Source organism: Remersonia thermophila, chromosome 2, assembly GCF_042764415.1.
Source record: "Remersonia thermophila strain ATCC 22073 chromosome 2, whole genome shotgun sequence".
In the NCBI taxonomy this organism is placed as follows: domain Eukaryota; kingdom Fungi; phylum Ascomycota; class Sordariomycetes; order Sordariales; family Chaetomiaceae; genus Remersonia; species Remersonia thermophila.
This window is the reverse complement of record NC_092218.1, coordinates 2,766,527-2,789,289: the sequence shown is the minus strand read 5'-3', so window position 1 is coordinate 2,789,289 and position 22,763 is coordinate 2,766,527. Positions and strand designations below refer to the sequence as shown.

Genomic DNA, 22,763 nt, shown 5'->3' with positions numbered 1-22,763 from the left:
CGTTTGCAAAGTGATTAGGGGGGTTCTGGGCTTAAATGGGCAGCAGCAGCCAGTGAAAAAGTGGAGACTCTTGTGTACGCGGTATCTCTTTGTTTTCTGTTGATTGCTGGCCTTGGGCCCCTGGTCAAGACAAGAAAAAAACAAATGAGTCACTTTGTCAGCAGGCAGCAAAGGGGTCCAGGTTGCTGTTGCTGTTGTTGTTGCCATTGCTGTTGCTGTTGCTGTTGTGGTGGTGGCAATGGTGGTCTGGATCTGGAGACTTGCACGCAGTAATACCTAACCAGTGTTTACTATACACAGTACACAGTACACAGTACAGAGCGCGCAGAGCCCATCCCATGGACCCCAAACAACAAACATCATCTACCACCTACCCAGGTACCTACTTGACCTTACCTAGGTACCTAAGGTACCTACCTAGGTGGTGGTTTACCCTAGACCGGTCCATCCATCGCGCTGGAACCTTGTCTTCCAGTTCCGAGCTCCAGCTGCCGGTAATAGGTACCTAGGTATGACAGAGGACGGGACCTGAGGGGTTGCCCTGAGCTGCCCTGAGCTGCCGTGAGCTGCCCTGAGCTCCCTTGGGTTCCAGGTGGGTTGGACAGCCGGGATGGATGGGATGGATGCTTGGTCGTCGAGCCCCGGAGGGGTTTCATAGGCCCATCTTCCCCCTCTTCCCCTCCCCCGCACCTCAGGGCTGTCGCCGGTCTGTGCCTCGCCGCCGCTGCTCCCGTCCCTATGGCGTATTAGTTCCCATCGCTCGCCATGATCCACTGCCCGTCCGTTCCATGCAACCCCCGATGCTACGCAGGCATGGCCTCGTGGGAGTGGGGCCGCCAGGCGGGGCGAGCGACAGGGATCCCGGGCGTGTTTCGAGCCAAGCGGTGCGCCCCGCGCCAACGCCCGGCAGGGGAGCGGGACCGCGGGCTCTTCGAATCGATCGATGGATTTTCTCAAAGCCCACCGCTCCATGGCTGCCAACCATCGGGATCGGCAGGCAGGAAAACGCCCGCCCGACACCACCCACCCCCCTCCCGGAAACCCTCCGTCAGCCTCCACCACAACTCCTCCGGCAGCGGCTGTGGCAGGATGCCCCTCCTGCGCGGGCTACGACGAGGGGCGTCGCGCCTCCCGGCAGGGCCCTTGAGGAGGGCCAGCATCCTCCGGGCTGCGCCGACGGCGGCATCTTCTCGTCGCCCGCTTCAGTCGCGCTTCTGTTCGTCGTGCGAGCCGACATCCGCCGCGGATGCGTCCTCGGCCGCCAAGCCGCCGGCGCCGGACCACCGGGCCCTCGGGGTGCAGCAGGGTCTCTTCATGACGTCGGCCTACAGCCCCGGGTCCCCCATCTTCCTCCCCCACGGCGCCCGCATCTTCAACCGCCTCGTCGACTTCCTCCGCAAGCAGTACGTGCGCTACGGCTTCCAGGAGGTCATCACGCCCACCATCTACAAGAAGGCCCTCTGGGCCCGGTCCGGCCACCTCGAAAACTACGCCGAGGACATGTACACCGTCACCAGCACGTCGCCCGCGCGCGCGGATCCCGTCGAGGACCCCGACGGCGGCAGCGAGGAGGCCGAGTACGGGCTCAAGCCCATGAACTGCCCGGGCCACTGCCTCATCTTCGCGTCGCAGACCCGCAGCTACCGCGACCTGCCCATCCGCTACGCCGACTTCAGCCCGCTGCACCGCAACGAGATCTCGGGCGCCCTGAGCGGCCTGACGCGCGTGCGCCGCTTCCACCAGGACGACGGCCACATCTTTTGCCGCCCGTCGCAGATCCGCGACGAGATCGCCCGCACCCTCGACTTTGTGCGCCTCGCGTACCGCGTGCTCGGCCTCGGCCCCTACCGGCTGGTCCTGTCCACGCGCCCGGAGCAGTACCTCGGCTCGCCCGAGGACTGGGACCAGGCCGAGAACGCCCTCCGCGAGGCCCTCGCCGCGAGCGGCCGCCCCTACACCGTCAGCGAGGGCGACGGCGCCTTCTACGGCCCCAAGATCGACGTGATCCTGCGCGACTCGGACGGCAAGGAGCACCAGACGGCCACCGTCCAGCTCGACTTTCAGCTGCCGCGCCGCTTCGACCTCGAGTACACGGCGCCGGCGCCCGAGCTCGAGCGCCGCGGCGAAACCACCGCCGACCCGGACCTCCTCGCCCAGTACGGGCCCGTCCGCCCCGTGCTCATCCACCGCGCCGTCCTGGGCTCCGCCGAGCGCCTCATGGCCCTGCTCATCGAGCACTACAACGGCCGCTGGCCCTTCTGGCTCAACCCGCGCCAGGCCATGGTGATCACGGTCAACAGCACCGAGCCCGTCGTCGCCTGGGCCAGGCGCACGCGCGACTTGCTCCTCGGCGTGGGCCCGACGGCGGCCTCGTCGCCGGGCTCCGACGAGGGCGCCGCGGCGGCGTCCCCGACGGGTCTCGCCGTGGACCTGGACGACAGCGACCGCAGCGTGGCGCTCAAGGTGCGCGAGGCCACGACCAAGGGGTACGGGCTGATCGCCGTCGTGGGGCCGCGCGACGTCGAGAACGGCACCGTCGGGGTCAACGCGACGGCGCTGGCCCGCCCGGGCGACGGCGACGAAGAGCTCAAGCGGCTGAAGCGCATGGACATGACGCCCGAGGCGCTGCGTGACTACATGCTTGAGCTGGTCGCGGCGTACCGGTGAGGGGAAGCCATGACGTTATGTGATTGTAGTCGCGTTTGTACTATGTACGATATTGTACCATGTGTATCTTGCATCATGTTGCATGGTGGCGGCAGGCACCCTTTGCCCGTGTCGTTGGTTGACAGCGTGGTGAGTGACGCGAGCATGTATCACGGATGCAAAGATGCATGTCTCCAGTAAGGTATTGCTGTACTTACCCACGGTAAAAAGTCGTAAGTAAGAAATGGTGCAGGTTCCTGACGCGGCGGGGCACAAATGCCGGGCCCCTCTGTGCCACCAAGAACCCCCTGCCCCCGCCCCCCCCCCCCCTCCCCCCCTTGGAGCTGCCCGCCTCCATGACGTAGTTAGTTACTTGGGGCGTCAACGGCTTTGGCTGGCTGGCTTGGGGAACGGGTGGGGTGCCCCGCTTGTCTTTTTTTGGTTCCTGACCTCCCGGAGCTCCAATGCCAATTCTCAGATCGGGTACCTACCTACCTACCTACAGTAGGTACCTACATCGTCTTGGAATCTTCTCCAACTCCAAACCTCACCAACTCACACTCAACCTTTGACCTTCGACTTTCCAATTTCGACCGTGCGGCGGTCAAAATCATATACACACGGCCATCCACGGTAATAATAAACATCGACGAAACCACCATGGAGAACACCGATCCTCCCACCGAAACCCCGCCGGACTACATCGCCGCCGCCCGGGCCGCCGGCCTTCCTCTCCGCCAGAGCGCCCCGATCAGGAGGGGTCCTTTCCCTCTCGAGCTGCCCATTCTCGAATACCTTCGCTCCAAGCGCGTCATCCTCGCCAGCGCCTCGCCAAGACGCAAGGCCCTGCTGAGCCAGGTTGGCGCCCTCTGCGACGTGATGCATGTGTCACCGCGTACCACGTCTTGCTAACGACGTGCACCGCCGTTCCGCAGCTCGGCCTCCCCAATATCGAAGTTTGGCCCTCGGCCGCCCCCGAAGACCTCGACAAGCGAAAGCACACGCCCGAAGAATACGTCGTCGCCACCGCCCGCCGCAAGTGCCTCGCCGTGTACGAAGCCGCCCTGGCACGGCAAAACGAGCTCTCTCTGACCTCCTCGTCCACCCCAACCCAACAACAAGACCCCTCCCACCCCGCCGCCGCCGCCGCCGCCGCCAACGACGAAGCCACCCGCCAACGCCAGCTCCAAGACCCCGCCCTCGTCATCGCCGCCGACACCGTCATCGCGACGCGCGACGGCCGCATCCTCGAGAAGCCCCGCTCCGAGGCCGACCACGTGCGCATGCTCCGGCTGCTGCGCGACACGCGCCACCACCGCGTGCTGACGGGCGTGTGCGCGCTCGCGCCGCGGGCCGACGCCGCGCACCCGGGCTACGTCCTCGAGGCCCACGTCGAGGCGACCAAGGTCGTCTTCGCCGAGGCGGACGACGGCCTGCCCGACGACGTCCTCGAGGCGTACGTCAAAACGCGCGAAGGGGCGGACAAGGCCGGCGGGTACGCGATCCAGGGCGTCGGCGGGCTGCTGCTCGTGGAGAGCGTCGAGGGGTGCGTGGACAACGTGATCGGCTTGCCCGTGCGCAAGTGCCTGCAGCTGTGCGAGAAGGTGGTGTTTCGGCAGGACGAGCGGGAGGATGAGGCGGCGGACGAGAGCGATTGAGCGAGCGAGGTCTTGGGGGAGGAGGGGAAAGGAAGGAAGACGAGGCCCTGGGTCGGGCTGCTCAACGAACGCGACCGGCGATGTCGTTCAAGGTCACAGAAACGAAGAGGTCGGTAGGGACGCAAAGCCACTCAAGGCCACGGCAGAACCATATGCAAAAAGTAATACCCGTCCATCGCGGCGTGCCTGGGACATTGGCCATCATGCTATGCAGATCAAGGGCGGCGAGGGTGGCCTGGGCGAGGATGCAGGCCGAGGAACCAAGGCACACCTTAGCTCTGTGGTGAGATGACAAGACCATGACATGCACCATCAGAAGGCCATCTACTATAGACGTTGTACGAGGGAAAGCTGCCTGTGTTGCATGACGAAATGCGCCCCGTATTCCTACACCGCATTCTTACTACATGCGCTGCATCAATCGCCGATAAGAAAAAAAGCCAAACCAAAAAAAACATACAGCACCCGGCATTCGCTGGTCGTCACCGACCCAACTACTACTCGGGCCCTCACAAGCTTAACTAGGGGAGAGCGGACGGGATCCCGTGCTTTCTTGTGGGTATGGCCGTATGTACGAGCCCCTTCCAAAACAGCGGCTTTTATTTCGCTCATTCCAGACCCAGCGAGGACTTGATTACCGTGTGCGGTGCCGTGCTCGCACGCCCAACGGGCCTTATCTTATCGCCCGCGGGCGGTCAAAATCTTGGGTCCGGCAGTTCCAAGACGGCATCCAAGGCTCCTTCACGGAACCTCTTCCTCCACCCATTCAACCTTTACACACACACCACACACACACAATGTCGTCATTACGAAACAGGTGAGCCAAAATGACACCCATGACACCCATGCTCTCAAGGGATGTATCCATCCATGGCTAACGGGTTTGCTCTCCAGCATCCAACGCCGCGCCCACCGCGAGCGCGCCCAGCCGCTCGAGCGGCAGCGCCTCGGCCTGCTCGAGAAGAAAAAGGACTACCAGAAGCGCGCGCGCGACTACGCCAAGAAGCAAGCCGTCCTCAAATCCCTGCGCCAGAAAGCCGCCGACCGAAATGAAGACGAGTTCTACTTTGGCATGCTCTCGCGCAAGGGGCCCGGGTCCGCCGCGACCCGCGGCAAGTCCTTCACCGGCACCGTCGACGCCGACCGCGGCAACCGCGCCATGGACGTCGACACCGTCCGCCTGCTCAAGACCCAGGATCTGGGGTACGTGCGGACCATGCGCAACGTGGCGGCTCGCGAGGTCAAGGAGCTGGAGGAGCGGTGGGTGCTGGCGGGCGGGACGGAGCTGGGCCAGGACGACGACGACGACGACGACGACGACGATTTTGATTACGATGGCAAGGGGGCCTCGGGCAAGGCGCAGCCCCCGAAACCGAAAAAGATTGTCTTTTTCGACGGGGCGGAGGAGAGGGAGCAGGCGCTCAAGAAGCAAGAGGAGGAGGAGGAGCACGCCGAACGCGGCGACGGGATGGACATGGACGAGGACGACGATGACGAGAAATATGCCGAGGAGGAGCGAAAAGCACGGAACCTCGAGAAGCTCGAGCGCAAGCTCAAGGCGGCGCGGAAGAAGCTCAAAACGCTGAGCGATGCCGAGCACGAGCTGGAGCTGCAAAAGGCAAAGATGGCCAAGACGGCAACATCAGGAGGCATCACCAAGTCGGGGAGGAGGATCAAGGTGAAGGAGAGAAAGAGGTAGCCGGCAAGGCGGCTGTTGTTTGCGTGCTTGTTTGTTATTTCGAGTTTCCTAACGCCTTTGCTGCCGTCCAGAGCCCGCCGAGGGTCAGAGCTGCTCTGGAGAGGGCGATGAATGCAATACCCAACCAACGCCAGAATCTGATTATGAGCACACGTGTTCCACCGCGGTATTCCGCCGCCTCCCATGAGAGCCCATAGACCGCCGCGCCCTGTTTGAGATATCATCCCACCGGCCCTCCCGAGAAGAAAAAAAAAAAAAAAGAAAACCCAAAAGTATCCAAGCCCGAAGGTTGCCTCCCATCCCTCTCATAGATACGGAAATACCCTCCCCTACCAACACCCTCTCATCATCATCGTCGTCGTCGTCTTCGTCGGCATCGCCATCATGACCAGAATCGCAAGCCGTCCGTCTACAGCTTCCCCAGCCCGCAGCACTTTGCCAGCCCGCTCAAGATGCCAAACAGCGCCTTGAAGGCAATCGTGGCGCACCAGATGAAGCACTTGAACAAGCACGTCACCACGCCCACCAGAAACCTCAGCAGGCCGGGCAGCTGCTCCTTCTTTTCCCGGGCCATGGCCTTGAGGTCGCTCGCCTGGCTCTCGATGTCGATCTCGAACTGCTCCATCGCGCGCTTCGCAGCGCCGCCGCCGCCGCCGCCGCCGCCGCCGGCCCTCTCGTGCTGCCGCTGCTGCCTCCTCCTCTCCCGCTTCCTCTCCTTTTCCTCCCGCCGCCGGCTCGCCCGGCTGCTCCTCCCGGAGTGCACGCTGCCGTTGGGCCCGCCGTACACCACCGGCGGCGGCTCAAACACCTCGGTCACCAACGCCGCGGCGGCGCTCCCCGAATGATGATGATGATGGTGATGATGATGATGACCACCCGGCCCGGCGGGGACGCCGCCGAGGCCGCCGCCGCCGCCGCCGTGCGCCCCCCCGCCCGAGGCGGCATCCAGGTGCGCCACGACGGTCAGGGCCGCGACGGCCACGTCGACGAGGAACACGGCCTCGGCGCGGCCGGCGACGCCCGTGTCGACCTCGACCCACCCGGCGCCGTGGCCCTCGCGGACGAGGCGCGCCAGGGGCGCCGCCGACTCGATGTGCTCGAGCGCGTACTCGGACCGCGAGTAGGCCGGGAAGCGCTCGACGGCGACGCGGAAGGGCATGGCCAGCGCCGGGTGCGCGACAAAGTAGGCGCCGGCGTCGGCGTCCCAGACGAGCCGCGCGCACTCCTGCCGCGCGAGCGCGAGCGTCGTCGGGTCGTGCGGGTGCGCGGCCGCCAGGCGGGCGGCCGCGTGCGGCCAGAGGTGCGCGAGGAGGCCCTCGGACACGTCGAGCTCCGACAGCGAGGCCGTTTCGACGTCGGGCGCGGCGCGGGCGGCGGCGGCGGCGGCGGCGGTGCTGGCGGCGGCGGTGCTGGTGGCGAGGCCGGTCGGGGAGAGCTTGGCGGCGAGGACCTCCTGCCAGTGCTTTTGGTACTTGGGGGCGGTGGTGGCGGGGGTGTGCGCGGCGGTCGGCGGAGGGCCGGCGACGAGGCTGGAGGAGGAGGAGACGCGAGGCGAGGGGGACGAGGCGCCGTCGTTGCCGCCGGGGCTGAGGTTCCCGCGGGAGCCGATGAGGCTGCTGGCCATGCTCCTCACGGCCCCGGCGGCGCTCGCCGCCGCCGACGAGGACGAGGACGACGACGGCGACGAGGAAGAAGAAGAAGACGACGACGACGACGACGACGCAGGCTTGAAGCTCTTGTTCGGGTCGTACCTCGACAGCGTCACCAGCGCCGACGATGACGTGGGCTCCACGCGGAGGCAGTAAAACGGCTGGCCCGAGGCCGAGGAGAGCGTGTACGACGGCGGCGGGTCCGTCGAGGCCGCCAGGCGCAGGCAGTACACGCGTCCTTCGGAGGCCGTCGCCCGCCACCCGTTGGTCACCTTCCACAGCGTGCGAAGGTCCTCGGTCGTGCTGAAGGGCGGGGCCGGGCCGGGCTCTCGCCTCGGGGCGGCGAAGGCGGGCCAGCGCGCCGTCGGCGATGCGACCGGGGTGGCGGCGGCGGCCGCGGCGGCCGCGGCGGCCGCGGCGACGGCGACCCGGGGCGGGCTGGCGAGGGTGGTGGTCGATTCCGTCGGCGAGGCCACGACGGCCGCCGAGCGGGCGACGCCGTAGGGGCTGCCTAGCCGGGGCTGGGGCGAGGTGGGGGTTTCGGGCCGCGGGGCGTAGAGCGGGCGGCTGATGACGGATTGCGGGATGTTGGCCGGGGTGGCCTGGGTCGGGTAGTACGGCTGCTGCGACAGCGGGAGGTCCGGGTTGTAGCGGGGGAAGATGGAGCGGATGGCCACGGGTTCCGGGGCGGCGTGCGAGGGCGATGGCGAGGAAGACGTCTCGGCGATCGGGGACGCGACGAGGGAGCTCCGCGATCTCAGGTTCGCCGGCTCCTGCACGAGGGTCTGGGCCTCGGAGAAGGCCGTCCCGCACCGCTGCGGCGCCTCGGCCGCGGGGTGGGCATAGGCGGTCTCGGCCGCGGGATCCTCGGCGGTGGCTGGCGCCGGCGCTGGCGCCGGCGTTGGTGCCGGCGTTGCTGATGTTGATGCTATTGCCGCTGTCGCCGCGGCCGAGGACGAGCCGGCGAGGGCGTTCTCGGCGGCCGCCTGGCGCCTCTTTGCGTCGAGGGCATGCTGCCACGGGTTGGTGGACGCGGTCCTTGGCCTGCTGCTCTCTCTCGTGGCCGACGAACCCCTTCGCCTCGTTCTGCGCGGGGAGCTCTCGTCGGAGCGTCCCACCAGGCCTCCTCCCTCCTGCGGGGTGGCGGCGCGAGGCCGGCTCTGAGATCGGGATCGTGACGGCGGGCGAGGGGCGTTGCTGGGGTTCGGGAAGAGGGAGAAGCCTCCCGGGGCGGGTGAGGCCATCTCGAAGGAGGCCTGCTCGCCAAAGGCCGATCGATGACAGACCTCTTCTATCCTTTTGCTATGTTTTCGTCTTGGTTCTTCTCGTTCCTGCTTCTGCCGGCGAGGTGGTAGGGCCTGAGCCGAGGGGCAAGGCGGATCCAATTGCAACCTGTCTCGGTGGTCCTGCTACCGAACCATGATGGTTTGAAGTGGCTCAAAAGGAGGTTCTTGGGGGATGGAGAAAGGGGGGGGGGGGCCAAGGGAGGAGGTCGGTTTTCGTCGAGTAGGGTGTTAGTCGTCGACAACCACGACACCCACGACGACGACACGGCGACGCACGGAAGAAAAACAAAAAAGGGTATCAGCAGCGATGCAAGAGATCGCATCTACAGGAAAGGGAACCGGACAAGCACGGGAGCCAAATTCGTTTTATTCATCCGCTGCGCTAGCAAAAGGAAGAAGAAGGATGGTTGATCAGTCAGGGTGACCACACCCACCACCACCACCACCACCACCACCACCACCACCACCACCCACCCACACCTACCACTACCACCGCTACCACCACCACCACATCACCATCCATGGCCGCCCCCCGCCCCCCCCTGTCTGCATACCGCATGCATCCCTTCTCTCTGTGCACACGTCTAGAAGCGGGAAGCAAGCGGGTATCTGAAGGCCCCCTCCCCTCCCCCCCGCGGAACGCGAGAACGACGCCAGGTTCGACAGCCACTCGACAGCCGTGCGCTTACAACGTCGACGCCAGCGGGGCAAGGAACGGGGTCCCCCGTCGCCCTCGTCACCCCCCCGTCGCGACAGCCGACCTATCACGACCGCGAGCAGACGTTTTCCCAGGCTCGTGCAGTGCGCCATGAAAGGCCGTTGTGTGCCGGCTGGAGTGAGATTCGGGGAGGAGGAGGGGGGCGGGTTAAGCGCCGAGCGGGCACAGCAAGACGCCCTTCGCAGCAGAGGCGCTCGGCCGTGATTGGGCCGACGCGGCCGGCAGACCCGCTGGCTCGGCGGTGGTGGGCGCTTAAAATAGACATGCTACTGGCTCTTGGCCCCAATCAAGGGCGCCATCACCCTGCAGATAGACGCCGGCCAGCGACGAGCTCTGCGTCGGTCGCCCGGCCTCTGTTGTTCCCCCTTTCGTTCCCGCAGCCCAGCCGGCAGCCGGTCTGGGTCCGGTCCATGGTCCATGGTCCAGCGTCCAGTTCGGCTTTGGCTCCGTCTCGGTGGCTTCTTTGGCTGACAAGCCGGGTGGAGAGGGCGACTTTATGAATGTCTAAGACTTTGTCCTCGCCGGGAGGGGGGGGGGGATCGGCAGGGGCTCGGGGGCCCCCAGGACGTTGGGCAGCATGGACGCGCAGTCGCTCTGCGTAGCCGCGAGACGTTGCGTCCCATCATCGGCCGCGAAGCGCATCGCGGCGAGCCGACGTCAAACCACCCTGCTCTCTTTCTGTACGTTGCCGTGTCAAACAACGGCGCTGCAACCTCGGCCCGCCCGTCATCTCGACGAGTGTAACCTTGCTTCCATCATCAGGGCCGCCATGGCGCCTCGGCGACTGGCGAACCCGACCGCTGTCGCATGAGCACGGCCGTCCGGCATTTCCACTCGCATCCGGCATGACCCAGGGTTCATCCGGTTCGTTGGGTGTTGTTCTCATGTGCGACATCCAATCTTGCTACGTGACGGTCTTGTTCATCAGCGAGCTTTCCGGCTGGCTGCACATACTTGCTGTTCATGATGCACACTGTTCAGAGCGCACATGCCTGCGCCTTGCGGCCTCGTCCCGTTGGGGGGGGAGGGGGGGGGGGGTGCCTCGTTCGCCTATAGTAGAAATTCCCGCGCTGCTGTACGCAGTACGCAGTAGAACGGGTTCCTTGCAGACGCCAGAGTCACGCCCCAAGCGCGCCGTCAGCCCTCGTCCGGCTCTCCGCACCCGCCGTAGCCGCGAGGGTGGCGCTCGCTAGCTCGGCCTGGGCGGCGGTGGCGGGGACGGACGAAACCAACGACCAGCTTGTCGTTCCTTTGCTCGACGGTGCCGTTCAGAGGGTTTATTATTACCTTGGCTGGCCCGGCGGGGTGCCGCAAGAGGGCAGGCTTTCCGGTTGGCGGTCGCTGGTGTTCATCCCGGGTCCCACGAGAGCAGCAGAGAGGAGGATCAAGACCTGCCCCATGCCGCAAGAAACGTTCGGTATTCGCCATCCTCCCTGCTGGGCGCTTTGGACGGCCCTGCCCTGATCGACGAGTCCGTTCCGCACTGGGCTGCCGCTTTTTCCCAGCATTCCATCTCCGTCGGTGTGAATGCCAGGGAACAAAGTACTGCGTACATTGGGGCCTCCGAAGGACTGGGCCGTCCGTGACGGCTGGCTCGGATTCCGCCGCGGGGACGGAGACGGAGACGGAGACGGAGACGGAGACGGAGACGGTGGGGTCAAGCCCAAGCTCCACTCTCGGTGCCGGGCGCCGGTGAATGTGTGGGGCCGAGCGGAGATGTGGCTCCGGCCGAGGTCCGGGTCTAGCTGGGCTCCAACAGCACGCTGTGGCATGCTGCAGAGACGGCGGCGTGGAGCATGAAGCCGCGGAAACAGGACCAGGCAGGGTTTGCGAGCGGCTAGTGCTCAACGAATGCTTGCGCACGAGTGCGGCGTCAATGAGACTCGCCCTCTTATCAACCCCGCATTTCCCATACTACCAACAGCCTTGAGGCCTGTTGGAGGGAACCTCTGTCGGTTGAAACCTCCCCCCCCCCCCCTTCAAGCCTCCCTCCCTCCCGCTAAAGTTGCTCGCGGACCCTCTTCCAATGTCTCAACCGCACGTGGTCGTCGTCGGGTAAGACGTGGTCGCTCCCTTGCTCGACCGTCGCTCTCCATCGCGGAATCGCTAACGCCGCCGCGCGCCTCCCAGCGCCGGGGTCATCGGCCTCAGCTGCGCCCTGCAGCTGCAAGGGACGGGGTGCCTCGTCACCATTGTCGCCCGCGACTTTCCCGGTCCTTTCGAGACCATGGATCCCGCGGACAAGATCAACTACGCGTCCCCGTGGGCCGGAGCTCGTGCGTGAAAGGAACCCACGGGGCCCGCCAAGGCGCCCGCCGCCCGCCGCCCGTCCGCGCGACAGCAGCGTAGCTAACAAGGCTTCCCCAAAGACAACCGCTGGGTCCCGTTCCACCCCTCGCGCCCCGCCCACCTCCGCCGCGACCATTTCCTCGCCGTGCGCACCTGGAAGCGCATGGCCGAGCTGTACGCCTCCCACCCGCACGCCGCGGGCATCACCTTTCTCAAGGGCATCGAATACTTTGAAAAGCCCGGGCCCGAGTACCTGGCCATCAAGGCGAGGAGCGAGGCCCGGGACCGCGGCGGCGGCGGCGGCGGCGGCGGCACCGACGAGGAAGCGCGGCAGGCCGACGAGTTCCTCGACAGCCTGCCGGCCCCGATCCGCACGCACGACGGCCGCCCGCCCCTCGCGTCCGCCTTCGAGGTGCTCGCCGCGCCGGGGGACCCGCCGGCCGGCGCCGACCCAAACGTCGCCTTCGGCTTCGCGTACCCGACGTGGTGCGTCCACCCGACGGTCTACCTCTGCTTCCTCCTGCGGCGGTTCGTGCTGGCGGGGGGCCGGCTCGTGCGCCGCGCCCTGGCCGACCTGGAGGAGGCCTTTGCGCTGCCGCTCCCCGGCGGGCGCTGGCCGGCCGCCCCCCGGGCGGTCGTCGTCGACGCCAGCGGCGCCGGCCTGGTCCGCGACCCGGCCGTGACCGTCGCGCGCGGCCAGACCGTCCTCGTGGCCGAGGACGTCGCGCGCGTCCGATCCCCGGCCTCTGCCGTCGCCCCGGGCGGAAGCGCGCGCGAGCCCGCCACGGTGACGCGGCACGTGGGCGGCGACAGCCGGCTGTTTGTCATCCCGCGCGGGTTCGACGGGGGCACCGTCGTCGGCGGGACCTTTGGGGTGCGCGACTGGGATCCCGAGCCGTGTCGATGGACGAGGGAGCAGCTGCTGGGCAATGTCCACAAGCTGCATCTCGACGCGGACCGCGGCGCCGCCGAGCACGAGGGGCTGACCGTGCTGCGGGACATCGTGGGGCGGAGGCCGCTGAGGCTGGAGGGTCCGCGGATCGAGAGAGAAGGGATCCTTGGGCTGGGGTTCGTGGTGCATGCGTACGGGATGGGAGGGAGGGGGTATGAGCTGTCGTGGGGCGTTGCCGAGAAGGTGGCGGAGGAGGTGAGGGACCAGATCACGAGGACCCGGTACGAAGAGGAGGCCCTGGGGAGCTACGGTATCTAGGTACGTTCGGTACGTAGGTATGTACCTTGGATAGGTAGGCAGGCAGGCAGGTAGGCAGGCAGGTAGGTCGGTAGGTAGGTAGGTAGGTATAGCAAAGTAGTATACAAAGAGAGCACCTTCGTTTTCGTATGCGCCCGCCGATTCCGGCTTGCATCGCTCACCCAAGAGCCCCCGGTTCCTCCACCCAGAGCATCCATTGCGTTTTCCATGCACGACACATTAGTACCCATCATTGTTTCTTTTCGTACTGTACAAAGGAGCCTTCCGCTCCGGACCCGGCCAAGCCCCCTCCTCCCTTCACGCATCCCCGTCGTCACCTCCCCTCGTCCGTCCCTTGCCCGTGGGCTTCTATCCCCGCCGGCCTCCTCCTCACGCCCGCCACCCTCTCGCCCCTTGTCAGCTTCTCCATCTCGCGCCTCGCCTGCTCGCGGTCCTTCTCGGGCAGCCCCCACCACTCGCGCAGGAACGCCTCCTGCTCGGCCTTGCGCAGGGCCTTGCGCTGCCTCTCGCGGGCCCGCTCGGCGCGCTTCGCAAACCACTCCTCCCGGGCGGCGTCCTGCTCGGCCTGCGTCGCGTGGGCCTTCATGCAGCTGTTCATGACGTGGAGGGGCTCGCGGCAGGCAAAGGAGGCGGTAAATGTGTGGAGCTTGGCGCAGTCGGCAAAGGCTGGATCGGGGGATGCAATGTTAGTTTTTTTTTTTTTTTTTTTTTTTTTTGTTTCTTTACTTTTGGCTCTGCTGGGTTGGCGGATGTGAACCGGGTCCCTCTCTTCAACCTCCGGGATGGAAGGATGGATGAAGGGTGGGAGGGGAAGGGAAAAAAAAAAAAAAAGACGCACCTTTGATCTCTTCCCTGCACTTATTCCGTACCCGAGCGTAATAGATATCCCGGACCTGTGCCTCCTGCGACGCCGACAGCGGCAACGGGTTGCGTGATGGCATGGCGAGCCCGGCGGGTGTGGTCGGCTCGGGTCCTCCGGCGCCGCTGCCATTGGCGGCTCCTTGTGTGGCCGTCGCCATGGTGGATGGCAAAAGCAGAAAGATGCTCTGTCTGTCCGCCTCTCCTTGGCCTTGCTGTCGGCTCGGCGTGCTCCTCGTCGCTCTGTCGGCGGGTCTATCGGATGATGGGCTGCTCGGCACGTTGGCTTCGGCGGGGTGGCGTGGGGCGGGGATTGAGCTCGTCGAGGGAAGACGCCGAATCACGAATTGGCGGACCGTGAGAGAGACGCGAGGGGATGCGGTTGCGATTGTGCTGGGTATCCGGAGAGAGAGGGTGCGTGGTGTGGACGAGAGAAGCGCATGGATGGCACCGAAACCAAGATGGGGCCGTGGATGTTGGTTGGATGGTGGTGCAATTTGATGCTTGGCATGGCTTCCTCTGAGCTTGACAGCTCCCCCGGGACGGAGGCGGAGACAGTGCACCAAAAACAACAACGGACACTGTGCTGGAGCCACTACTCACTCAGTAACTAGTTAGTACGTTGCTGCACATGGAAGGCAGGATGGCAACCTGTGGCAGTGGTCAGCCTGGAATGGATGCCTGTAACGAACCCTGAACGATATGGAACTTGCCTGTTCGTTACCGTAACGCGATGTTCCCCTCCCCCTCCCCCTCCCCCTCCATTTTTTCGTTTCCTTCCCCTCCATTTCTTTCCCTTCCCCCCCCCCCCCCCCCCCCACGTCCCACGTCCAGGCATACTGCGTACAACATACAACATGGCCTGAATCCTGAATGCATGCATGCAATGCTTCTTCTTCATCTCTTCATACCTACACAGCATCTCGGGCAGTGGTTCATCTCAATGCATAGGTACCTATATACCTACCCGTTGCATCTCAACATACACGAGTATCGCATCTCAACCTCCCGTCCCCCAAGTGACATACATGCCTTTTCTGATTGTCCAATTCCCCGTCGTTGATGCCATTTTCTTCTCCCAACCTGACGTCGGATGTCGGATGTGCATGGCTTTGTTGCACCGTCTACTTACTCACCGGACCACCAGGCTACCCGGTCAACCACCCGGCCCCCGAGCCAAGCAGCCAACAACAGCCGACGATCCGCCTGCTGCAGCCAGCAGCCAGCAGCCAGCAGCCAGCAGAGCCTCGGTGTTTCACATGAAAAAAAAAAAAAAAACAAAAAAGGCAACTAGTTACGGTGCTTCTGTACGATGGATGCACGCCAGCCTCCTCCCCCTCCCTCCCCAGACCGCCTCCATTTCCGCAGTTCCACAGGCCTCCAGCCCCCCCTCCCCTCCCTCCCCGTTCCACCCTTCTAACCCCAGAACGTCCCAACGCCCCAGCGTTACATCGAACCAACCTCCTCCCACCCCCCGGCCCCCAAACTCCGGACGTTTTCCGCGACGGTCATGCTTCGTTTTCACTTGTCACCTCTGGCTTTCTCTTGTCCTGTTCCGTAAAGGCATGAATCGCGTCGTCCGCCTCATGCTCTGAGCTCCTGAACCGCCATGTCATCGCATCGATCCTCACGCCGATCCCAACGCGACAGAGACCGGGACAGAGATAGGGACCGAGACAGAGACAACGACGCCCTCTCGATCCGCTCCTCCCGCCACGGCCATGAAGCCTCCTCGTCCAGGCGCTCCCGCCAAGCCGACGACGCCCAGTCCATCCGCTCCTCGCGCACCCAGCACAGGACCGAGCCCTCGTCCCACCGCCCTCGCTCCGTCGAGTCGCGTTTCTCCCTGCGCGACCACTTCGCCGTGACCCGCAAGGAGTTTGACTTTGACGACGCCTCGTCGTACCACGAGCGCGCCCCCTCCACCTATCAAGAGCGCGCCCCCTCGGTGTACCAGGACCGCGGCCCTTCAGCGTCCCAAGCTCCGGCCCCGGCTCCCGCTCCAGCTCCGGCTCCGGCTCCGGCTCCGGCTCCGGCTCCGGCTCCTGCTTCCGTCCCTGCTCCCATCCCGACGCCCGCTACCACCGTCGAAACCAAGGAGGACCCCGTTCCCGCGCCCCACCACGACGATGACGACGACGGAGACGATTCGCACGCCCCCCTCGGCCCCGTGGCCAGGGATTACTACGAGCTGCTGTGCCTACCCAAGCGCCACGACCTCTCGTCCGGCCAGGTCCGCACCGCCGCCCGCCGTCTCTACGACGCCCTCGCCGTCGACCACCAGCCGCCCTCCTTGCAGGGCCCCGCGGCCTTCTACCTGGGGCAGACCCAGGCCGCCTACGAGACCCTGACCGACCCGGCGAGGAAGCTGGCCTACGACCTTGCCATGGCCGACGACCAGGACTCGGACGCCGACGGCGACGACGCCGAGCTCGACGGCGGCCCCAGGAACACGCACGAGTCCCGCCTGCACAAGCAGTACCTTCTTTTGACGCACCCCGAGACCCGAGCCAACACCGATCTCGTCTTCCGCGTCGACGCCGCCCCCTTCATCACCCCGCTGCTCGCTCCCCAGCCCGCCCAGCGCCGGCTTCGGCAGAAAGCGCCCGCCCCCGCCAGCGGCGCGCCGCTCGCCGACGTTTCCCTGGGCGTGTCCACGACCTCCATCGTCCCGGCCCTCCGCCCGCCTCTCGAGCCCGCCGCCAAGGCCGTCCGCGACTTCTTCGCCGAGGAGGGCAAGCCCCGCCGCAGCAAGAGATCCCCGCTCTACGTCCCCGCCCCGACCGTCACGGTCGCGGCGGCCGCTCACGGCCTCCTCGGCGAGCCCTCGAAGCTCGCGCCGCGCGGCCCCGGCCCCCACCAGCTCCCCGGGCCCTCCATCAACGCCCCGCGCCGCATGGAGGACCACCTCGCCTCGCGCGTCGTGCCGTTCCTCGCTGCCAACATACACCAGGAGGTCTCGTGGCGCCCCGGGTCCCGCAAGCCCGGCGCCCTCCCCGACCTGGTCGTCGAGCAGGAGCTCGAGCTCCTCCCCCAGCCCGCCGTCACCACCAGGCTCGGCCACTCCGTCCGGCTCCCCGGCTGCGGGCCCGAGCCCCTGCACGTCGAGCTCTCGGCCGCCAGCGCCTCACCCGCCGCGGCGCCCCCGCCCCCGACGCCCTGCCTCAGCTCGGCCTGGCCATGCATCGCCGCACAGGCCCCGGGACCGCCTTCGTCCTCGCCGACGCTGGCGACTGGTCCTTGTTCCGCCTGCCGCGCGAGTGCCGCGCGCTGTCGGGCTTCTCGCGCATCTCGGGCGCGCTCTCGTCCATCGTGGACAACGTGCTTCGCAACGCGCCCACGCTCGAGGTGGGCTACGTCCTGGGGAGGAGGGACCTGGGCGTCCGCGCGGGGCCCGGAGAGGCGCTGACGAGGCCCGAGGAGAGGGGGCTGGCGGCCATGGACTGGGACGTGGACGGTGGCAGGGACGGGAGCCTGACCTTGTCGGCGGGCGTGGCGCGGGGCAACCCCGCCGCCTTCTTTCGATGGGGCCGCGATTTCTTCACGTCCTGGTCGGCCGCCGCCGCCGCCGCCGCCGCCGCCGACGACGACCCCCGCAGCGTCGTCAGCGGGGCGCCCAAGCCCCCTCCGCCTCCCAGCACGGGGTTCCGCGCCGAGGCCGAGCTCATCACCACCGCCCGGAACGACCTCCGCCTCGCCGTCCGCGCCCTCAAGCGCGTCGGCCGCTTCTCCAAGGCCGGCCTCGAGCTTTCGCTCAGCGCCACCAACCTCCACCTCTCCCTCTACTGGTCCCGCCTCGGCCGCCGCTTCACGCTCCCCTTGCTGCTCTTCAGCACGGCCAACCGCGGCGCCAGGCTGCTCCCTTCCCTGTTCCCCTCGAGCCTCCTCGGCGAGCTCGGCCTCGGCGCCCGCAACGCCTCCAAGGTCCAGTTCTGGCTGACCCTCCTCCCCTTCACCCTCCTCACGGCGTACCGCATCTGGGTGCAGCGCCGCAGCCTCCAGCAGCGCAAGGCCCGCCTGGCCGCCGCCAAGGCCAAGAAGGCCAGCGAGCCCCTGACCTCGGCGCTGGTCAGCCAGAGCCAGACCGAGGCCGACACGCTCACGGCCGTGCTCGCCACCCGCGTGCTCGAGGCCAACGAGGCCCGCCGCAAGCGCGGCGGCCTGGTGGTGCTGGCCGCCAAGTACGGCGCCAGGGGCGCGCAGCCCGACGAGGTGGCCGACGTCACCATCGCCGTCGCCGCTTTGGTCAAGGACAACGACGACGACGACGACGACGACAACACTCTAGAGGCCGCCGGGGATGCCGGCTGGGAGGTCAACTCGGACGACTCGTCTTCGGAAGAGTCGGACTCCTCCTCCTCTTCCTCGGATGATGACGATGACGACGACGACGACGACGACGAGAAGAAGCAGGCCCGGAAGAAGAAGAAACAGCAGAAGCGGTTGCAGCAGCAGCAGCAGCAGCAGCAGCAAGCGGGCAAGGGCAAAAGCGTCAAGGGCGGCAGGCTCGTCATCCCCGCGGGCCTTCGCAAGGAACGGATCCTCGGGTTCTGGGACCCGGCGCCGAGCAGGCCGTCGAGCGACAAGCTGCTGTGGATCAAGTATTCGTGGAGGGGCAAGGAGAGGACGGTGGTGGTTTGGGGCAAGAAGGGGTTGAGGTTGCCTCAGCCCAAGGACCTTGAGTAGGTGAAAGCCTGTTATCCGATCGATCCCTTTCTTTCCGACAAGAGAAGGGAACGGATGCGACAGAACAGGTGGGTTACGAAAGAGAATGATGATGCTGATGATGATGAAGGGTCGGTGGGCGGCAGGCTTGATTTTTTTTTTCTTTCTCTCTCTCTTTTCAGCCATGGACGGGGTGGGTTATCTGCTCAAGGGGAGAAACCAACGAGAAAGGAAAAAAAAGAAAAAAAAAAAAAGAACGAGATTGATGAGATATGAAGGGATGATCATCTAGTAGAAGACGACGCCGATGATGGACACGAGGGCGGGCGGGCGGGGGGCCATCTTGAACCACTCTCGCTCCTTTCTTGTCTTGGTTGCATTTTTCCCCCTTTTCTTTCTCTCGGTTTTCATCTCTCTCCGCTGCCCAGTAGCTTTGGTACATGATTAGCTATGTGACAGGTGCCCTGGTTTTAGGCACCAACAGTTAGACAGTCAAGTCAATGCAACCGAGCCGGTTGGAACACACACACACACACACACAAGGCGTTCGTTCCCGTCCGAGTGCAATCGAGGTGGTGGCGGTGGTGGCGGCGGTGGTGGTGTTGCAGCAAATGAAGCCAAGGCTCCACATCATGTACGTATAACCAACCCCAACGACACCTACTAGTATATCAAGGAGTGCAGCAGAGTAGTAGTACAGCAGCGGTGGGCAGGTCCCTACAAACCAACATTCCACCCCCATCGCTTGCCACGTGCAAAACGCGCAGCCCAAACCGTTCCAAAGGGAGGTACCTGACCTATCCATCCACGGGGCACGTCTAATCATACCGGAATCACAAACGACCGGCGGCGTTCCTGATCCGGCTCTCGATAATGCCCGCCCACCGCTCGGCGTTCGCCCAGTCCTTGCTGTCGATGCTCTCCACCAGGCCGGGGAAGACGGCTGGGGGAACAAACACGTCGGTCAGCGCCGCTCTGCGAGGTAGGCACGGCGCCCTTGGCTCGCCCCGGCAGGTCCGCAGCCCGCCCGTTTTGTTTCCGAGCAAAGAGAACCCGCTCGGAGCAAAGAAGGGAACAAGGCGGGGTGGCGGAGGAGGAGAGGCAGAGAGAGAGAGGCAGAGAGAGAGAAAGAAAAAGCTTACCACCGGAATACCCGGTCCACAGCCCGGGTGCAAACACGACGTGTTTGAACCACGTCCTCCCGTCCAAGCCCTCCTCGTACAAAAAGTCGCGCTCGAGCAGCTTGTAGCGCGCGTTCACGTGCCTCAGCTCGCGCAGCTGCCAGAAACGATGGGGGGGCCACCGCTTCCACCAGCCGCGCCGCCACCAGGGGGTATCGTCGTCGTCGTCGTCGTCGTCGTCGTCGTCGTCGTCGTCATCATCGTCGCCGCCGCCAGGAAGGTGCCGAGCCAGATGGTCGGCGCGACGGTCCAGATGGTCGACGCGGTGGGTAAAGTGCTCGAGGGCTTTGCGCAAACGCACGAGGGAGGCACGGAAGGTGTCGGGGGAGTGCGCCGAGGAGGAGGTGGCGGCGGCGGCGGCGGCGGCGGCGGCGGTGAGGTTGGAGCTGGTGGAGGCGCGTGTGCGTAGGGCGAAGTAGATGTCATCGTCATCTTCCTCCTCCTCTTCGATCGGCTTCTTCAGGGACGCGGCTTCTGCGCTCGGAGACAGAGCCTGGTCGAGGTGGTCTTCCACCTGCTTGATGTACCGATCCAGGCCCTTCGCGTAGTCCAGCGCGCGGAACGGAATAACGGGGCGGTCGACGAGATGGGCGGCCAAAAGGCCCAAGACCTGGGCCAGGGCGCGATGGTAGAGAAACCCCGGGTCGGCGAGCTCGCTCATCCAGTGGAAGCTGTCGTAGTTGCTGTGATAGTGGTAGACGGGCGCCCCGGGCCCGACGTCGAAGCCGATGTCGACCGACGGCACGCCGGCATGGTCCTGGAACGCGGTGAAATCGCTGCCGCTGCCCATGGTGGTGATCCGGCCGTGCCAGACGTCGCGGACCGTCTGCCCGGGCACGGTCTGGTTGGGCGAGGGCACGGCCGACGTGGCGGCGTAGATGGCGTGCTCGAGCAGCGGGGCGGCCGAGACGCGGAGGAACGAGCCACGAGCCGAGACGTCGGTGTTCTGAGAGGAGGGGTTAGCGTGCGGAGAAAAAAAAGAGGCACAAGGCAATGCGACAAGGCGCTTACGAGATAGGCGACGTTGGTCGCCTTGAGCCAAGGGAGGTACTCCTCAACCCACTCGGTCGAGCCCACCAGGCCGTACTCCTCGCCGTCCCAGCTTGCGAACACGATGGTGCGGAGAGGCTTCCAGCCGCGGCGGACGGCCTCGCCGAAGGAACGAACCAGCTCGTTCAGGACGGCCGAGCCGCTGTTGGGGTCGGCGGCGCCTCCCGCGACCCAGGCATCGCGATGGTTGCCGATGACTGCCCATGTTTTTGTGAGCACGCCGCGCCAACGCTCAGCACCTGGGGGAGAGGGTTGGCAGGCTCCTGCCACTTACTGACGACCTCGTCCGGGATGGTCCCGTTGATGACCCCGATGACGTTCCAGATGGGCGTGGTCACGTACTCCTGCCGGTTGTACAGGTTCACCACGACGTCGTCGGGGGTCGGGCCGATGTTGTAGCGAACGCCCTTGTACTCCAGCCCCTGCTTCCGGGTCCACCAAGGACCAAAATCGGAGGACTTGGGGCCGTGGCCGTTGAGGGCGTGGAGGATGGGCAGGGCGTCACGGTACGAGATGGGGAGGGAGGGAATGCTCGGGATGGCGGCGTGCACGGGCTGGCGGGGCACGCCCGGCTTGGACGGATATCCCGGGGTGGTGCTGTCGGGACGTTAGCGAGAGCCGCCCGCTCCTCTCTTTCTCTCTCTCTCTCTCCAAAGCGGGCGCATGGCTTACGGATCTCCCGGGGCGAAGCTGAGGAACTGGACGCTGCCGCGCTGCACGCTGCTCGGGTGGCGGGCAGGCCCGTCGGGGTACGGCTTCTTTCCCTTCTCCTCGGTGACGTCGCCGTCGTCTCCGGGGTCGCTGTAGAGGAGGACGCCGATCATTCCGAGCTCCTGCGCGCGCTTGACCTTGAGGCCGCGGAAGATGCCGCCGTAGCGGGCAATGGCGATCTTGCCGGCGAGGGAGACGTTGGCCCTGACGAGGTCCTCAAAGTCCAGATAGGTGCCGTAGTTGACGTAGACGACGGGGCCGGTGACGTTGCCCGAGGCCGAGTAGCCGTGGAAGATCGGGACGCGGTCGGGCAGGGAGGTGGTCGGGTCGTCGTCGAGGACGTCCTCGGTCAGGGGGGCTTCGAAGGTGACCTTCCAGGCCGCGGCATGGTCGGCGTCTTTGGCGCCCTTGGACCGCCGCAAGAGGGCCAGTCGGTGATCGACGGGGTAGTTGAGGTAGACGTCATAGGAGGCCACGGTGGACCGGATGCCGAATTCTTCCCATTTGTCCTTTGTCCAGACAACCTGGGAGTAGTTCTTGCCGGCGAGATGGGGCCCGGCCGTGTAGTATCGGGACCATTCCTCGAGGCGCTCGCTGGACGGCGTGTCAAGGAGGATGCGCCGCAGCTCGCGGTAGCCGAGTCGGCGCCGCGGGCAGGGGAAGAAGGCGTCTGGAACGATGATGAGGGCCAGGAGAGCGAGGATCACGGCCAGCCCGAGGGCGCGTGTGATGAGAGATCGCAGGCCGCGGGGCCAAGGGGGTTGGGGGAGCTGGGGTCGTCCGAGAAGCGGGGTGTGCTCCTCGGGCACGGAGGAGGGATGTGGATTTGTGCTCATGTTGGCTTTTGCTGGATGGCTCAATTCCCGAGCCTCAGGTTGACGTCTCGTCACCCGAGTCCGATGCAAATGACAACGGCCTGCAGCTCATCCGCATGGCATGCATGCAACGAAAAGCCCGAGCTGCTGATTAGGCGCCCATGAGATGATCAAAGCTCAGCGACAAAAGCGAGGAGGAGGGGTCAGGGTCATCGGCGAGTGTACCCCACACATGCACACGCAAGACAGCCCTCTTGGGGGAAATTTCAAAACGTCGATGTTGTCGTTGTTCGTTGTCGTCGTCTAGGGTGTGGATGAGTTGGATGTG

General features: G+C 65.5%; 8 protein-coding genes across 8 annotated transcripts; 5 read left to right on the top strand and 3 right to left on the bottom strand.

Annotated features, from left to right (window-relative positions):
• Positions 1-1,089: 1,089 nt before the first annotated feature.
• Positions 1,090-2,667, top strand: VTJ83DRAFT_2216 (uncharacterized protein; the record flags this gene model as incomplete). Its single annotated transcript, XM_071008462.1, has 1 exon — positions 1,090-2,667. The coding sequence occupies one exon, from the start codon at positions 1,090-1,092 to the stop codon at positions 2,665-2,667; it is 1,578 nt and encodes a 525-aa protein (XP_070868756.1).
• A 639-nt stretch (positions 2,668-3,306) lies between these two features.
• On the top strand, positions 3,307-4,304 carry VTJ83DRAFT_2215 (uncharacterized protein; the record flags this gene model as incomplete). Its single annotated transcript, XM_071008461.1, has 2 exons — positions 3,307-3,504; positions 3,582-4,304. The coding sequence occupies 2 exons, from the start codon at positions 3,307-3,309 to the stop codon at positions 4,302-4,304; spliced, it is 921 nt and encodes a 306-aa protein (XP_070868755.1).
• A 797-nt stretch (positions 4,305-5,101) lies between these two features.
• On the top strand, positions 5,102-6,003 carry VTJ83DRAFT_2214 (uncharacterized protein; the record flags this gene model as incomplete). The annotated part of the gene is made up of 2 exons (XM_071008460.1): positions 5,102-5,121; positions 5,199-6,003. The coding sequence occupies 2 exons, from the start codon at positions 5,102-5,104 to the stop codon at positions 6,001-6,003; spliced, it is 825 nt and encodes a 274-aa protein (XP_070868754.1).
• A 409-nt stretch (positions 6,004-6,412) lies between these two features.
• VTJ83DRAFT_2213 (uncharacterized protein) lies at positions 6,413-8,896 on the bottom strand (the record flags this gene model as incomplete). The annotated part of the gene is made up of 1 exon (XM_071008459.1): positions 6,413-8,896. The coding sequence occupies one exon, from the start codon at positions 8,894-8,896 to the stop codon at positions 6,413-6,415; it is 2,484 nt and encodes an 827-aa protein (XP_070868753.1).
• A 2,786-nt stretch (positions 8,897-11,682) lies between these two features.
• On the top strand, positions 11,683-13,155 carry VTJ83DRAFT_2212 (uncharacterized protein; the record flags this gene model as incomplete). The annotated part of the gene is made up of 3 exons (XM_071008458.1): positions 11,683-11,711; positions 11,787-11,932; positions 12,026-13,155. The coding sequence occupies 3 exons, from the start codon at positions 11,683-11,685 to the stop codon at positions 13,153-13,155; spliced, it is 1,305 nt and encodes a 434-aa protein (XP_070868752.1).
• A 313-nt stretch (positions 13,156-13,468) lies between these two features.
• VTJ83DRAFT_2211 (uncharacterized protein) lies at positions 13,469-14,174 on the bottom strand (the record flags this gene model as incomplete). The annotated part of the gene is made up of 2 exons (XM_071008457.1): positions 13,469-13,821; positions 13,994-14,174. 2 exons carry the CDS (start codon positions 14,172-14,174, stop codon positions 13,469-13,471), a joined length of 534 nt encoding a protein of 177 aa, XP_070868751.1.
• A 1,448-nt stretch (positions 14,175-15,622) lies between these two features.
• On the top strand, positions 15,623-18,699 carry VTJ83DRAFT_2210 (uncharacterized protein; the record flags this gene model as incomplete). Its single annotated transcript, XM_071008456.1, has 2 exons — positions 15,623-17,080; positions 17,137-18,699. The coding sequence occupies 2 exons, from the start codon at positions 15,623-15,625 to the stop codon at positions 18,697-18,699; spliced, it is 3,021 nt and encodes a 1,006-aa protein (XP_070868750.1).
• An 812-nt stretch (positions 18,700-19,511) lies between these two features.
• VTJ83DRAFT_2209 (uncharacterized protein) lies at positions 19,512-22,456 on the bottom strand (the record flags this gene model as incomplete). Its single annotated transcript, XM_071008454.1, has 5 exons — positions 19,512-19,621; positions 19,821-20,805; positions 20,871-21,106; positions 21,184-21,506; positions 21,582-22,456. 5 exons carry the CDS (start codon positions 22,454-22,456, stop codon positions 19,512-19,514), a joined length of 2,529 nt encoding a protein of 842 aa, XP_070868749.1.
• Positions 22,457-22,763: the final 307 nt, after the last annotated feature.